The sequence below is a fragment of the Pseudonaja textilis genome, chromosome 9, assembly GCF_049901715.1.
Source record: "Pseudonaja textilis isolate UNSWEBS1 chromosome 9, rPseTex1.2, whole genome shotgun sequence".
Lineage (NCBI taxonomy): Eukaryota > Metazoa > Chordata > Lepidosauria > Squamata > Elapidae > Pseudonaja > Pseudonaja textilis.
Genome location: NC_141998.1, coordinates 21,976,644 through 21,991,392, shown reverse-complemented (window position 1 = coordinate 21,991,392; position 14,749 = coordinate 21,976,644). Strand labels below are relative to the sequence as shown.

General features: G+C 46.4%; 1 protein-coding gene across 1 annotated transcript in view; it reads left to right on the top strand.

The window, feature by feature from the left end:
• NCAPD3 (non-SMC condensin II complex subunit D3) overlaps positions 1-14,246 on the top strand; it is a 60,017-nt gene extending 45,771 nt beyond the window's left edge. The window contains exons 25-35 of the mRNA XM_087939125.1: positions 2,125-2,262; positions 3,585-3,718; positions 5,779-5,978; positions 6,796-6,906; positions 8,195-8,371; positions 9,710-9,861; positions 10,032-10,159; positions 11,142-11,219; positions 11,811-11,885; positions 12,005-12,056; positions 12,809-14,246. Of these exons, the coding sequence (XP_087795251.1) occupies positions 2,125-2,262; positions 3,585-3,718; positions 5,779-5,978; positions 6,796-6,906; positions 8,195-8,371; positions 9,710-9,861; positions 10,032-10,159; positions 11,142-11,219; positions 11,811-11,885; positions 12,005-12,056; positions 12,809-12,917 (1,354 nt within the window). The 3' untranslated portion in view covers positions 12,918-14,246. The remainder of the gene's footprint in view (positions 1-2,124; positions 2,263-3,584; positions 3,719-5,778; positions 5,979-6,795; positions 6,907-8,194; positions 8,372-9,709; positions 9,862-10,031; positions 10,160-11,141; positions 11,220-11,810; positions 11,886-12,004; positions 12,057-12,808) is intronic.
• Positions 14,247-14,749: the final 503 nt, after the last annotated feature.

Below are 14,749 nucleotides of genomic sequence, written 5' to 3'. Positions count from 1 at the left end.
ACTTAAATGTCTCAATTAGCGACTGAAACGCGGGGCTCGATTGTGGTCGTAAGTCGAGGACTGCCTGTATGAACCTTTAGTCCAGCGGGATTTAATTTTCCGTCTTCCCTACTTCATTTTGGGGTTTCCTCTTGCAGATTCACCCTCATCCCTTCGAAAGTTTTATTTATATAACTGGCTGGATATCCCTCCTTTGCTATGAAACTATGTGATCAGGCTTAGTTTTGGGGGAGGAAAATAAGCGGGGAGGAAATTCTGCCTCTGCCTACCAGCATCCATCAGTATTCATCTGGCTAGCGTCCTGTCAATGTGTGAGGGAGTTGAGGGCTGTTTGGAAACTGAAACAGTATTTGCTGTGTGAGAAAGGAGACAGCAAGGAGCCTGGGCATGGCTTAGCTCAACTGTTCTGTACTAAAGCTGGTTGCTGCTCAGGAACTAAAATTCCTCTGCTTGTGTTTTGCATTTGGAAGAGATTTCTTTTCAGGTGGGGAGGGGGAGTAGAACTCCTTAGCATCAGAGCATCTTAATAGTAATAATATAGGAAATACTAATTCTCTGATGGTCATTTGGAAAAATCCTTTCTTAGTGGAGCACCTAGAAGCCAAGAGGAACATACGTGCCAAATTTCAAGTTTGTAGGCTTTACAGTTCTGGAGATTTTGTGATGATGCGTGAGAAGCATTTCACTTTTATATATATAGATTAACTTAAATTCTGTAGCCACGAACTTCTCCTCTGAGGAACTATCTGTAAAAACTACCCAGCTATGAATGGGAATATTTTTCAATAAAAGCCCACATATTGGGCTGGGAACAGGGGAAAAATTATTCATTTTCTTTCTTCCTTTTTTTTTTTTAAAAAAAAAATACTCTAAATATCGAGGTTCTGAGTTTAGACTCAAGCAAGTAGACTCGTTCTTAATAAGATTTAGTTATCGTCAGTGACGAGTTAATTACCTCAAACATTGTAATTACTGACGGTGTTTACTGTTCTATGGAGTTATTTCTCCCTTTAATTATGCTGGATTATAATTAGAAGGAAAATTGTAGGATGAGCCCTGAAAGCTTTTGCTAAAGAGTTCTGTGAAAGGGAAGGGCACTGAAAACAAGCTGGTTTTTTTGTTATTTTTTTAAAAGATCATTTTAAGCAAAGGAGATTCTGATCTGGGAGAAGGAGAGAAACCTTGTGTTTCAACACAGCTCCGGTTTGATGTCGCTTCTGTGTCACTGGGTGCCATTCCCTGCTTAGTGTTATGCCAGCACCCTTAAGGTAGAGAGAAGGGTCTGCGACCCTTGGATATTTCACGAGGGGAAAATTAAGCAGCTGCTGCTCTGGCAGACCATGTTAAAAAGGGGGAAAAATATATATATATCAGGATTTCGCATCCAAAGGTCCAGTAATATTGGATTCCCTGAGCGATAGTGGATTCCCTGATAATATCCCATATGGTTTGGATGGAGCAAATTTGCGCACTGAAGTAGAATGGAACGGAACGGAACATGGAACGGAACAGAATAGAATGGAATACAATAGGACAATGAATGGAATGAGATAGGGACAGAACAGGATAGGACAGAACAGAACAGAACAGAACAGAACAGAATAGAATAGAATAAAAATGAATAGGAATGGAATGAAACTGTAATGGCAAACCTTATGGCACATATGCCACAGGTGGCACGCAGAGCCATTTGTGCCAGCACGCGAGCTGCAGGCAAACTTACCTCTCTGTGCATGTACGTGCCTCACAGCTGATTTTCGGCCAGTTTGAGGCCTTTTTCGGCCTCCCAAAGGCTTGAGGAAGGCTTTTGCAGGCTTCCGCAAGCTTTGCAGGCCGAAAACTAGCCCCGTTTCGTCACTTCCAGTATATTCAAAAAATACCGCATGCATGAGGGGGCGCACATGGCCTTCTGGGTGCTGGTGCGCGAGTGCAAGCGCCCACACAATTTTTGGCACAGGAGCCCAAAAAGATTAGCCACCACTGGAATAGGACAATGAATGAAATGGGATAGGGATAGAACAGCACGTCGTTGCTAACCTCTCTGGTTTTTAAGGAGAAGGTGGAGATTCCCAGACGGGCATTTGATTCAGTGCTGTTTTTCTATTGGCCTTCCTTCTTCTCCAGTTTCGTCAAGTTCTGCTTGGTGCACCTGCTGCTCAAGAGGAATCCGGTCATGTTTTCTCAGCACTTCATCGAATGCATCTTCCATTTCAACGGTTACGAGAAGCACGAGAAGTACAACAAGTTCCCCCAGAGCGAAAGGTCGGTGAATGTTGTTTATTTGCATCCTGCCTTTATTTCTTTGACCAATAACTCGAGGTGGCAAACATATTTTCATCTTCCTGTTTTCCCACCCCCGACGACAACCCTGTGAGGTGGGTTGGGCCAAAGTCACCCAATTGGCTTTCCTGGCTGTGGTGGGTCTACAACTCCCAGTCTCCTGGTGATTGGCCCAAAGTCACCCAATTGGCTTTCATAGCTAAGGCAAGACTAGAACTCCCAGTCTCCTGGTGATTGGCCCAAAGTCACCCAACTAGCTTTCATAGCTAAGGCAGGACTAGAACTCCCAGTCTCCTGGTGACTGGCCCAAAGTCACCCAACTAGCTTTCATAGCTAAGGCAGGACTAAAACTCCCAGTCTCCTGGTGATTGGCCCAAAGTCATCCAACTAGCTTTCATAGCTAAGGCAGGACTAGAACTCCCAGTCTCCTGGTGATTGGCCCAAAGTCACCCAACTAGCTTTCATAGCTAAGGCAGGACTAGAACTCCCAGTCTCCTGGTGATTGGCCCAAAGTCATCCAACTAGCTTTCATAGCTAAGGCAGGACTAGAACTCCCAGTCTCCTATTGATTGGCCCAAAGTCATCCAACTAACTTTCATAGCTAAGGCAGGACTAGAACTCACATCTCCTGGTGATTGGCCCAAAGTCACCCAACTAGGTTTCATAGCTAAGGCAGGACTTCCCAGTCTTGTTGATTGGCCCAAAGTCATCCAACTAGCTTTTTTAAACAGTTTGTTTATATATTTTCCTTAACATATATGTATATAATATAACATATACTTATATATAAGTGCTTTACGAATGGTGTATTGTCTGGGTTAATTTGCTTACATAATAGTATATAATATAATAATATATTAAACATAAGACGTACATAAGAATATTTTTCCAATTTCTACTTCTGTTGTCACCCAACTAGCTTTCATAGCTAAGTCAGAACTCACCATCCCCTGGCGATTGGCTCAAAGTCACCCAGCCGCATTTGATGCCTAAGGCGGGACTAGAACTCCCCGTCTCCCACTTTCTTTTGAGGAGGCTCAGGGATGACGGTCCTTTTTAGGGGAGAGTCAGGGTTGGGTCTTTGAATAGGGAGCCTCAGGCCACGCTCTTAAGAATTGGTGGGGCCAGCTGAATTGAGATGGAATTTAATACACCGAACGTGTTCCCTCCCTGCGTATTTAATTACTCTCTCCTGCCCTCCTTTGAACAATGACAAGGGCTGGTTACTCCAGGGAGTGTCTCTTTGCGTGTCTTTGTCAACTCCACTTCTCTCCTGGGTTTTTTTTCTTTTTCTCTTGCAACAGGGAGAAGAGCCTCTTTTCCCTGAAAGGCAAAGCCAACAAAGGGCCCCGGATGCAAATCTACAAGTTCCTCCTGGAGCATTTCACTGACGAACAGCGATTCAACATCACCTCCAAAATCAGCCAGAACGTCCTGGGTATGGCTGAAGCTTTAGACCAGCGGTCGCCAATCCCCACAGCCAACTTGCAGGGGCTGTGGCCTATTCACAACTGGGCCAAGGGCCGGCGGACACGGACTGTGCATGCACATGTGTGCTGGCTTCTGCAGCCTTGTTCTCCCTCCCTCCCTCCTAGCTGGGCGGCCATCCTGCAAAAAATGAGGAGACCGCTGCTTTAGAGGGTTTAAACCCAAACACCTGGATAGAAACAAGAAGGCCTTTTCCAAAGCGGCCACGCTTTGCAGAAAGGAACCGTGCCTCGCTGCGGGTTTCTTGCCTTTTCTCAAAAGAAGAGCTGGGAGGTCAATCCTCGGTGACTGATAATTCCCCTGATATGATTTCAAAGCCGATATGGCACGAAAGACTTGTATACCGTTTCACAGTGCTTTTACAGCCCTCTCTAAGGGGTTTACGGAGTCAGCCTCTTGCCCCCAACAATCTGGGTCCTCATTTTGCCAACCTCAGAAGGATGGAAGGCTGAGTCAACTTCAAGCCGGTCACAATCAAACTGCTGACAGTGGGCAGAGTCAGACTGCAATACTGCATCTCTGACCACTACGAAGGAAAGAAGAAAGGAAAGGACGGAAGGAAGAGAGGAAAATAGCATTTACCGACTCTCGGAAGGGTGTAAGGCTGAGTCAGATCTGAGCCGTTAGAAGGGAAGAAGAGAGGGAGGGAAGGAAGGAAGGAAAAATAGCATTTTGCCTCATTTTACCGACCTCGGAAGGTTGGAAGGCTGAGTCAGATCTGAGCTGGTCAGAATTGAACTGCTGACAGTGGGCAGAATTAGTTTGCAATACTGCACGCTGACCACTGCCATGGGAAGAAAGAAAGGAGGAAAGGAAGGAAGGAAAATAGCATTTTACCTCATTTTACCAACCTTGGAAGGCTGAGTCAGATCTGAGCTGGTCAGGATCGAACTGTTGGCAGGAGGCAGAGTTGGCCTGCAATGCTGTCTTCTCACCAATGCACCACCACAGCTCTTCCTATGCAAGAGCAAGGCCGCCCAAGGCATTGGGTTCCTTGAAACAGAGTTGTCAGTGGTAAATTTCCTCCCTGAACCAAAATAGTAGTAGACTTCCGCTTACAGCCACTTATTTGGGGAGCATTCGAAGTGACAATGCGCTTCCTACCACCATCCAAGAAGTGCCTCAGTGGCGCAATGGTTGAGTGCAGTACTGCAGGCTCCTTCTGCTGACTGCCGGCTGCCTGCAATTTGTCAGTTTGAATCCCACCAGGCTCAAGGTTGACTCAGCCCTCCGTCCTTCCAAGGTTGGTAAAATGAGGACCCAGATTGTGGGAGCAATAGGCTGACTCTGTAAACCACTTAGAGAGGGCTGTAAAAGCACTACAAAGCGGTATATAAGTCTAAGTGCTATTGCTATCCAAAGATACTTACGCCCTAATCCTGAAGTTCCAACCACTGCCATCACAGTCACATGATCACCTTTGGAACGCTGAGCAACCAGCCTGAATTGATGGCCGTTTACAGTGCTCAGTAGCCACATGGCTACGATTTAGGACTTCTTTGCTCAAAAACAGTGTTTATTTCCATGTTTTGCAAAAAAAAAAGAAGCAAACAATAGTTTTGCTTCCCATATTTGCATTTGCTTAATTTGCAAAAAGGTCTGTAAAATTAGGTTGATCCCGTGGGTATCACACGGGCAGGCTCCTTACAGTCATAACTCAAGGACCACCTGCACACACAAAATAATAGACGTGGGCACCACAAACCCAAGTCTTAAGGGCCGCTCGGCTAAATGAAATAACTAGCCCAGGGGGGTCTTCAAACTTGACAGCTTTAAGACTTGTGTGGACTTCAACTCTCCCAGAATCCCTCCCCCAGTCATGTTAGCTCAAGAATTCTGGGAGTTAAAGTCCACAAGTCTTAAAACTTGCCAAGTTTGAAACACCAAAGATCAGCCCTTTAAGGTAATTGCCTCATTCTGTTGCCTAGATATCCCAGGGCAGGAGGGAGAGAGAAATAGCTTCCTGCTGCAATGTTTGGCGTTCTCCTTTTTTCCAAAATTTGATCGTAGCCTGCTTTGTGGATGGGATCCTGCCTCTCAATATGGAAGCCAACCAGCTGCTCTCGGATACCTTGGAGATCTTGAACTGCAAGGAGATCAAACTCTCGGCCATGAGATCCAGACCGGAAGAAGACATCCAGCCGGAAGAAGACGAGTTGGCCATGGCCAATGCCGTCATGCAGGTCGCCCAGAAGAAGCTGATTTCACAAGTGAGTCTTGCAAATAACGCCACCCGGAGTAGGTTGTTCCTTTTAGTTTTCCCAGAGCGAAATAAAATAGAAATAAATAGAATAACAGCGTTGGAAGGGACCTTGGAGGTCTTCTAGTCCAACCCCCCACCCAAATAAGAGAACCCACACCATTTCTGACAAATGGCAGTCCAATCTCTTCTTGTAAGCCTCCAGTGATGGCGCTCCCACAACTTCCGAGGGCAACTTCTGTTCCATGGGTTGTTCTCACTGTCAGAAAGTTTCTCCTTGTTGCCAGATTAAATCTCTCCTTGTTCAGTTTCCATCCATTGTTCCTTGTCTGGCCTTCAGGGGCTTTGGGAAATAGCTTGATCCCTTCCTCCTCTCTGTGGCAGCCTTTCAAATGTTGGCACACTGCTATCCTGTCTCCTCTGGTCCTTCTCTTCCCTAGACTAGCCAGGCCCAGTTTCTGCAACCGTTCTTCGTATGTTTTAGTCTCCAGTCCCCTAATCATCCTAGTTGCTCTTGTCCTGCCCTCAGCTGCTTTGGAGAATAGCTTGGCTTCTTTGTGGCAGCCCCTGAGATATTGGAAGACTGTTCTCCTGTCTCCCCTGGTCCTTCTCTTCACTATAGACTAGCCAGGCCCAGTTCCTGCAACCATTCTTTATATGTTTTAGCCTCCAGTCCCCTAATCACCATTCCTGGAAATGTTCTCAAATACCCCAAAGTTGATCCCATCTCTACGCGCGCTCCATCTCATGGTGCGTTCTCTGAATTGTTTGGAGCGGGCAGCCCTCTTCGCCTAACTGTATCTTTCCATATTCTATCCGAATTCTAGGTCCAAAAGAAGAATTTCATTGAAAACGTCATTCCCATCATCACTTCGCTAAAGACCTTGTTGGAGCAAAATAAACTCCCAGCGTTGAAGGACCTCATGAATTACCTCCGGGTAAACTTTCTCAACTGGGATCATCATCGGTCTCTTTTTAACCACCTCATAAATCCCTTGCGGGATGGACAACTGGGCAACGGAATGGGGCTGTTAACTGGCCGGATGCCCTTCCTGTTGCCAGTGCAGAGTTTTGTTCAGCAGATATATTCTCATTGTGCCCAGAGAGAGAAATATCTACCTCTACCAGGGATCGAACTCGCAGCCTCCTGATTGTGAGGCGAGAGCTCCGCCTCTAGGCCACCACCCCACTCCATTTCTCAACTGGGATACTTGTATTAAAATCTGAGTCATGGGGCAGCACGTTCCTGAAGCTTGTGGTGAATATTGCTATCCCATCTGGACGGAGTCCCGTTCCACCATGAAAGAAGTGTAGAGATAGTCAACCTGATTGAGCTAAGACAATACTTTATTTATTGTCACAGTGTTTAGAATGTAGGCTAATTCTGCCAACTCCCAGCAGTTCAATTCTCACCGGCTCAAGGTTGACTTAGCCTCCCATCCTTCCAAGGTGGGTAAAATAAGGACCCAGATTGTTGGGGACGAGAGGCTGACTCTGTAGAACCGCTTGGAGAGGTCTGTAAAGCACTGTGAAGTGGCATATAAGTCTACGTGCTATTGGCTATAGAAGTGTTTTCAACCTTGGCAACTTCATGTGTGAACTTCAACTCCCAGAATTCCCTGGGTGGTTGTGCGGGGAAAATAGAAGGCAGAAGGAGTCTTAGATATGTTTGCCACCTTAGATATGTTCGCCACCTTGAATTGTTCATGAAAATAATAAAGGCGGGATATATAAGATCAATCAATCCATCAAGGGTTAAATAAATCAAGGAGGAAAAGCGACGTGGTTGCTCAGTGGCTAAGATGCTGAGCTTGTCGATCGGAAAGGTCGGCAGTTCAGCGGTTCGAATCCCTAGCGCTGCATAACCGAGTGAGTTCCCATGGCCTGTCCCGGCTTCTGCCAACTGAGCAGTTCGAAAGCATGTAAAAAAGAATGCAAGTAGAAAAATAGGGACCACTATTGGTGGGAAGGTAACAGCAGTTCCGTGCGCCTTTGGTGTTTAGTCATGCCGGCCACATGACCACGGAGACATCTTCGGACAGCGCTGGCTCTTCAGCTTAGCAACGGAGATGAGCAGCGCCCCCTAGAGCTGGAAACGACTGGCACGTATGTGCGAGGGGAACCTCTACCTAAACCAATCGACTCAAATCCATCCAGAAAACCCAACCAGCGAAACCCCTTCCTACCCTCTCCAACCTTCTTGCTTTTATTTTTGCTTCCCTCCAGGAGATGATGCAAGATTACCGCCATGAAATCAAGGAGTTCTTCGCCCTGGACAAGCAGCTGGCGGCTGAGCTGGAGTACGATATGAAGAAGTACGAGGAGCAGCTGCAGAAGGAGGCTGAGCAAAACCAGGAGCTGAGCGTGGATCACGAAGGCCACAACACGCCAGTGGCCAGGCTGGTACAGATCTCCCTTTCAGGCTAGGGGTTCAAGTCCCATGGAGCTCCTTCTGAAGCCATTCAGGGTGTTTTCCCCATGAAGTGGAGAGAAAGGAGCGTTATGCAGGTGTCCTCAACCTACTATCACATTTGAGCACAATTTATGTTGCTATTAAGCGAGTTAGTTTTGCTCCATTTTACGACCTGCTTTGTCACGGTTGTTCCCTGAATCCCTGCAGTGGTTAAGTTAGTAACCCGGTGTCAACTCATAAAATATTCCTCTGGTCTTTTCAGGAAGGGAGGGGGGAAGCGGTGGACAGCTTGCAAAACCAAAAGGGCATTCCATAAATGTTTTCAAAGATAGTCACTAAGTGACTGAAGTTTCCGCCGCGCAAAATTCTAACTGGAAAGCATGATTGATGACTCTGGGCTCTGGAGGTGTCCCATTGGAGAATATGAATTATGACACACCTAGGGGGTTGGGGGTAAACCAGGGTCAAGGGTGACAATGAATGATGTGTCTCAGAGTCAGCTGCACCCAGGCAACGCTGGCATGTGAACTCCCAACAAATCCTTTTGAAGTTTTGGAAGTTTGGCTCGAGACTCAGAATTTAATTGGAGTAACGGCCGGAATCCTTACACCTGGTTGTTAAGTGAATCTGGCTTCCGCAATTGATTTGGCTCGTTGGGAAGGTCACAAAAAGGGCATCGTGTGACACTCCCCTCTCCCCCGCCGGGGACAGCTGCCTCTATCCTTAATGTGAGTCCGTTGCCAAGCACCTGAATTTTGATCCCGCGGCCATGGCGACGCCACGACGGCCGTAGGTGTGAAAAACGGTCCCAAGTCACGTTTTTTTAGCGCTGTCGTAACTTCGGAACAGTCACTAAGTGAATGGCTATAAGTCGAGGTGTCAGCATTCCAGGAAACCTCCACTCCAACCAATAACTCCGAGACAGACATATTCTCAAAAGTTCTGGATTTTTTTTGCATAGTAAACTGGTCCATCTGGGGAATCCCGAATATGAAAGTTCCAGGTGTCCTTGCAATAAGTAAAAAACTACAAATCCAACTCCCTACACCCATCATCGCATCACATGCCCCAATCACCACCCGTCCCAACTTGAGATGTCCCCTCACCCAGGTGCAGAAAGAACATGACCTTAACTTAGAAGAAAAATGTTGTTATGTCTAACCACATACATTCCAAGAACTTCCCCTCCGCCCCTCGCATTTTCCCAGGCTCAAGAATGTGGCAGTGTGGAAGCGTCTGGTCTCAATATGGCTTCCAAAGCCGACATGAGGACTGAGGTTGCAGTGGTCCTTTAGACCCTCCTTTCTGTTTTCTCCTTCAAATAACAGTCTTCCAGCTTGGAGAGGACTTCACATCCTCGGAATCAGATGGACAAGGCCTCCCCGCCTACCCAAAGCAATTCTCCCCCTCTGCGATCTCCTCTCTCGCCCCTTGCAATGTTTACCGTTCCTGGGACGGGAGCCATGAAACCCAGAGCCAGGTACCCCTCCTCTTCCTTTTCAGCCCGTGTGGCGCGAAAAAGCGCTTCATCTGTTTCCAACCGAGCATTTAAGTACCGTCTCCGCCACTCGGCGGGGCGGGGGGAATGCTTGAAGCTCCTCGGGTGGGGGCGAAAGGGCCAGCCATATGCACCGTTGGTTCTCCTCGTAGGAATCTGTCCCTGACTACTGTTGCCATCCTCAACTCCGCTAAGCAAGCCGTCGAGGCCCTGAAGGCGAAGCGCGGAAGAAGCATGGGGACTGGGGTGGAGCTTCTGGAGAGCAGACAAAGCGATAAAGGTAAGCTGTTCCCCAACCACTTGAGTCTAGTGGTTAAGGCTCCAGGCTAGAAAATGGGAGTTCTAGTCCTGACTTAGCCATGAAAGTCGGCTTTGTGCTAACCACCAGGTGCCAGTGAATTCTAGTTCTGCCTTAGGTAAGAAAGCCAGCTGGGTATCTTTGAGTTAATCACCAGGAGGCAGGGAATTCTAGTCCCGCTTTACGCATGAAAGCCTACTGGCGGAGAATCAAAAAATGGCTGGAGGAAATTACCAGCTGAGCAGATTGAATTAAAAACCAGAATTCTTCCTATTAGGGATATTCAATAGACAACTTCCCCCAAAAGCTAAATATACAGTATAATATTACACATACTTACCGCAGCTAGATTAGCTTTTGCAAAATGCTGGAAACAAGCCTATAGTCCAACAGAGGAAATGACTATTCGGAAAATAGGAAACTGTGCAGAAATGGATAAATCGACTCTCGCACTTAAGGATAAAGAATCATCAGAATATTACAAGAGTTGGGAATGTTGGTGCGATTGGATAGAACAAAAATAGATAATATAATAGTAAACATTATTAAACTGTAAAGGAGATTAAGCTACATCGGTAGTAACTATATACTCGCATTAAGATTTAATTGTAAATATGACGCCAATAATGATAACAAATAAGGAACCACAAACTGTTGATAATGGAATTGCCCTTGATTCATTTTTTTTCCTTTGTTTTTCTATGTTGTGTATGTGTTTGTTCGTTTATTTTAATTGTATATTCAAAAAAGTTTGCTTTTTTAAAAAAAGCCTGCTGGATGACTTTGAGCTAATCACCAGGTATCAGTGAATTCTAGTCCCACCCTAGTCATGAAAGCCAGCTGGGTGGCTTTAAGCTAATCACCAGGTACCAGTGAATTCTAGTCCCTCCTTAAGCACAAAACTAACACACTGCAGATATTTTCTGTGGCTAACATTGTCTTCCTTTCTTTTTTTCTTTCTCAGCTTCCTTTTGCAGTCTGAACCACCCGTCTTCCGTTACCAACAGACCCTTGGAAGGCCGCGCGATCAGTACTCCTGAACGTAAGTGTTTTTTAAAAAAAACTATTTTGGTTTGAAAGTTTCCTTGCTTGGAGGAAGAGCAGCTGGTCTGTTCCAGAGAGATTCTTAGTTCCCAAACAGTGGTTTCCAGCCCTCTCTAAGTGGTTTACAGAGTCAGCCTCTTGCCCCCAATAATCTGGGTCCTCATTTTACCCACCTTGGAAGGATGGAAGGCTGAGTCAAACTTGAGCTGGTCAGGATCGAACTCCTGGCAATTGGCAGATACTGAATTGCAATACTGCATTCTAACCACAGGGAGGGAAGGGAAGGGAAGGGAAGGGAAGGGAAGGGAAGGGAAGGGGAGGGAGGGAGGGAGGAAGGAAGGAAGGAAGGAAGGAAGGAAGGAAAATAGCAATAGCTGAGTCAACCTTGAGCCACTGAAGAATTGAACTGCCGAACTGTGGGCAGAGTTAGCCCTGCAGTACTGTATTCTAACCACTGTACCATCACAATTGGTTAGCTAGTTAAGTGACATTCCTTGGTGAAAAGGCCAGGTATAAATGTAATAAACATTGAGATTTTCCCATCAGCGTGTACTCAAGGTTGCCCATTTTGGGGTTTTTATTTCCCCAGAGTCCATTAACAACGTGACCTTCGGAGCCGGAGTCAGCCAAATTAGCCTGAACCTCACATCATCTTCTTGTAAAGGCAGGTGGAATCCCAATTTCGTTCTTGTTTTTTCTTTTCTTTTTTCTTTTTCCTTTTTTGAAAAACTTAAGCGTGGACCTGGCAACCTCGCTATAATGTCTCTTCTTTTCCTCCTGCAGTCAAAGAGGAACCCCAGGATCAGATCATTTGCTTGAACTCCCCGGATAAACCGTGAGTATAAATGAAACTCTTACGTGTCTTTTTGCACTCTCCTTCTTCCCCACGATCGGTGTGTCTCTGTGTGTGTGTGTTGTGTGTGTGTGTCTAAGGGTGGGTTCCACTTTAAAAAGTAAAACTAAGAAGCCTTCCCCCACCACCGTCTCATCATTATTAACCCCAATTTTATATTTCTTTTAGCTATGCGGTCATCTTATGCTCCTAGTTTTAGCGTATAATAGCAATAGCACTTAGATTTATATACAGCTTCATAGTGCTTTACAGCTCTCTCTAAGCAGATTACACCCTATTACCCCCCAACAATCTGGGTCCCCATTTTACCCCCCTTGGAAGGATGGAAGGCTGAGTCAACCTTGAGCCAGTCAGGATCAACCTCATGGAGAGAGCAGTGAGTCAGTCTGCAATACTGCATTCTAACCCCTTCCTTCCTTCCTTCCTTCCTTCCTTCCTTCCTTCCTTCCTTCCTTCCCTCCTCCCTCCCTCCCTTCTTTAGCACATAGCACTTAGATTTATATACCACTTTACAGTGCTTTACAGCTCTAAGCAGATCACAGAGTCATCCTATTGCCCCCAACAATCTGGTGAGATTTAAACTGCCAAATTGCAGTCAGCCGGCAGTCAGCAGAAGTAGCCTGCAGCGCTGCGCTCTGACCACTGCGCCCCTGTGGCTCATGATGGATCTCAGCTAATTCTCCTGGATCCCATGGGCATTCTTTTTTAACTTTCTTTTCTGCATTCTTTTGTAGGCTGCCTCCGCCAGCGCCATGGAGGGTGAATTCTCCAAGAAGAAGCAGTCCGTCCAGTTTAAGTCTGCGGAGATCCAGCCGTAAAACATCCCGACAGCCAACGAAATGAGTGTTTTTGTTCCCGGCAAGAATGCCTCTTGCCTACAAGCAGAATCATGTTTCCAGAGCACTCTCGGCACCTTTTGGAAGATCATCGATCGATGCCTCCTAACCGTGTTAAGCTTGCTTGCTTTTATAATCGGTGGGCTATAAATAACCTGTTTAGTAGTACTGCAGTTGGAAATAACCAATGGCTGCCTGCTTTAGACAAGACCCCCTCCTTCCCCCCATATTTCGTTTGATATGTAGATGTCCTCTGGAGTATTTGGGTTGGTTGGGGGTCCATGAAGCTCGTTTAGGTCTGGGACTAACTTTGACAATTGACACGTAGCCCAGTGTTCTATAAGTCCGCATGCCAGAAATGTCACACAGAGCCACCTCTCTGGGCACACCAGCCGTTGCCCGTTGCTCTTCTGCCGGCCAGCTGGTCTTCACACGCTTGGAAAACCGGAAGAGCAGCTTGCTTAGAGCACATGTGCGCCACGGCTAGTTGATCCTTGCATGCGCGTTCGAAAGCTAAGCTTCCGGTTTCTGGCGCTTCCGGTTTCCGGCACTTCCATGCACGCACGTTGGGGAGCTCTTCTGGTTTTTAGTGTGCGTGCATGCTCTCATTTTGGCACTTGGCGCCCAAAAAGGTTAGCCACCGCTGTTCTAAGTCTTTCTCACAGCCAACGTCTAGCAGGAAGCTTGATTTTACATCCTCGTTTTGCATCGGCCGAGAGCCGGTGAATCTAAGAGCATATGGAAGAAAGACATCGTTCCATACGGCTAGTGTCTCTGGTCTAGGCCAGACCATGCGAGCATGGGGAGAAGCTTGCGGTGGGGGCAGCTGGGGGAATGAAATCTCCTGGAAGAATTGTGGGTTGAAATTTCACACCATAATTCCTCCCCCATGAAAATGATTGTCCAGCCCTCAGATAGAAGAGATCTACTGCAACCTCAGAATTCTTCTTTGGAACCGGATCCATATTTTCTCCTGCAGTTAAAAGAATGGCTGGGGGGTCTTAGACCAAGACCTCGAGCAATTGAATCAAACAGATTTCCAGTGGGGGAAAAAAATCCCCACAGCTGTTCTTGTAAAAACCGCTTAGCCTAAACCAGGAATCTTGGCAATTTTAAAACTTGCAGACTTCCAACTCACACAAATCCTGAGTTCTGGAAGTTTGAAATCCCACCAGTCTTAAAAAGGTGCCATGTTTGGAGCCTCCCTGACTAAACCAGCATCGCGTGTCAGGGTCTATAATGACTACCTAAACCCAGTGTGAGGATTATTTATTACGTCCCTACCACGTTCTTAATTTTACTATATACAGAATAAATACTTGTACGAACTTCCAAATGCTGCCGCTTGCTTTGAGTCAAAGCCTCGTGTCTCATTCTTTCGTTTAATCTCACTGGGAAAGAGCTTCAGGTCCAACAGGAGACACGTGCCCAAGGGGCCCAATGAATGTCAGGATTTGAGACCCTTTTTTTTTCATCTACGGCGGGTTTATTTGAAGGAGGGAATCCCAGATGTTGAGTTGAACGGCGGTCCAAGCAATCTTTGGGGACGGAGATCAAAAATGCTCTATGTAAACATTGGGTTTTTTTTTCCTTCCTATCATCGTCCCACAAGTGGGGTCCTTTTTTTAAAAAAAAATCAACTGAGTTGATTGGTTGAGGCAGGGATTGACCGTCTGGCTTGTCCCCTGAGCTTGACATCATGAGCTGAGAGTGACTGCATCAGGGCTCTTGACAAATCCACCCTCATTCAAATCAAGTCTCTAGCCACATCGCAGAAAAAGTAAATTGGTTTATTAGAAATTGCCATGTTGGCGCATGGCTGGGTGCAGCGGTACTAAA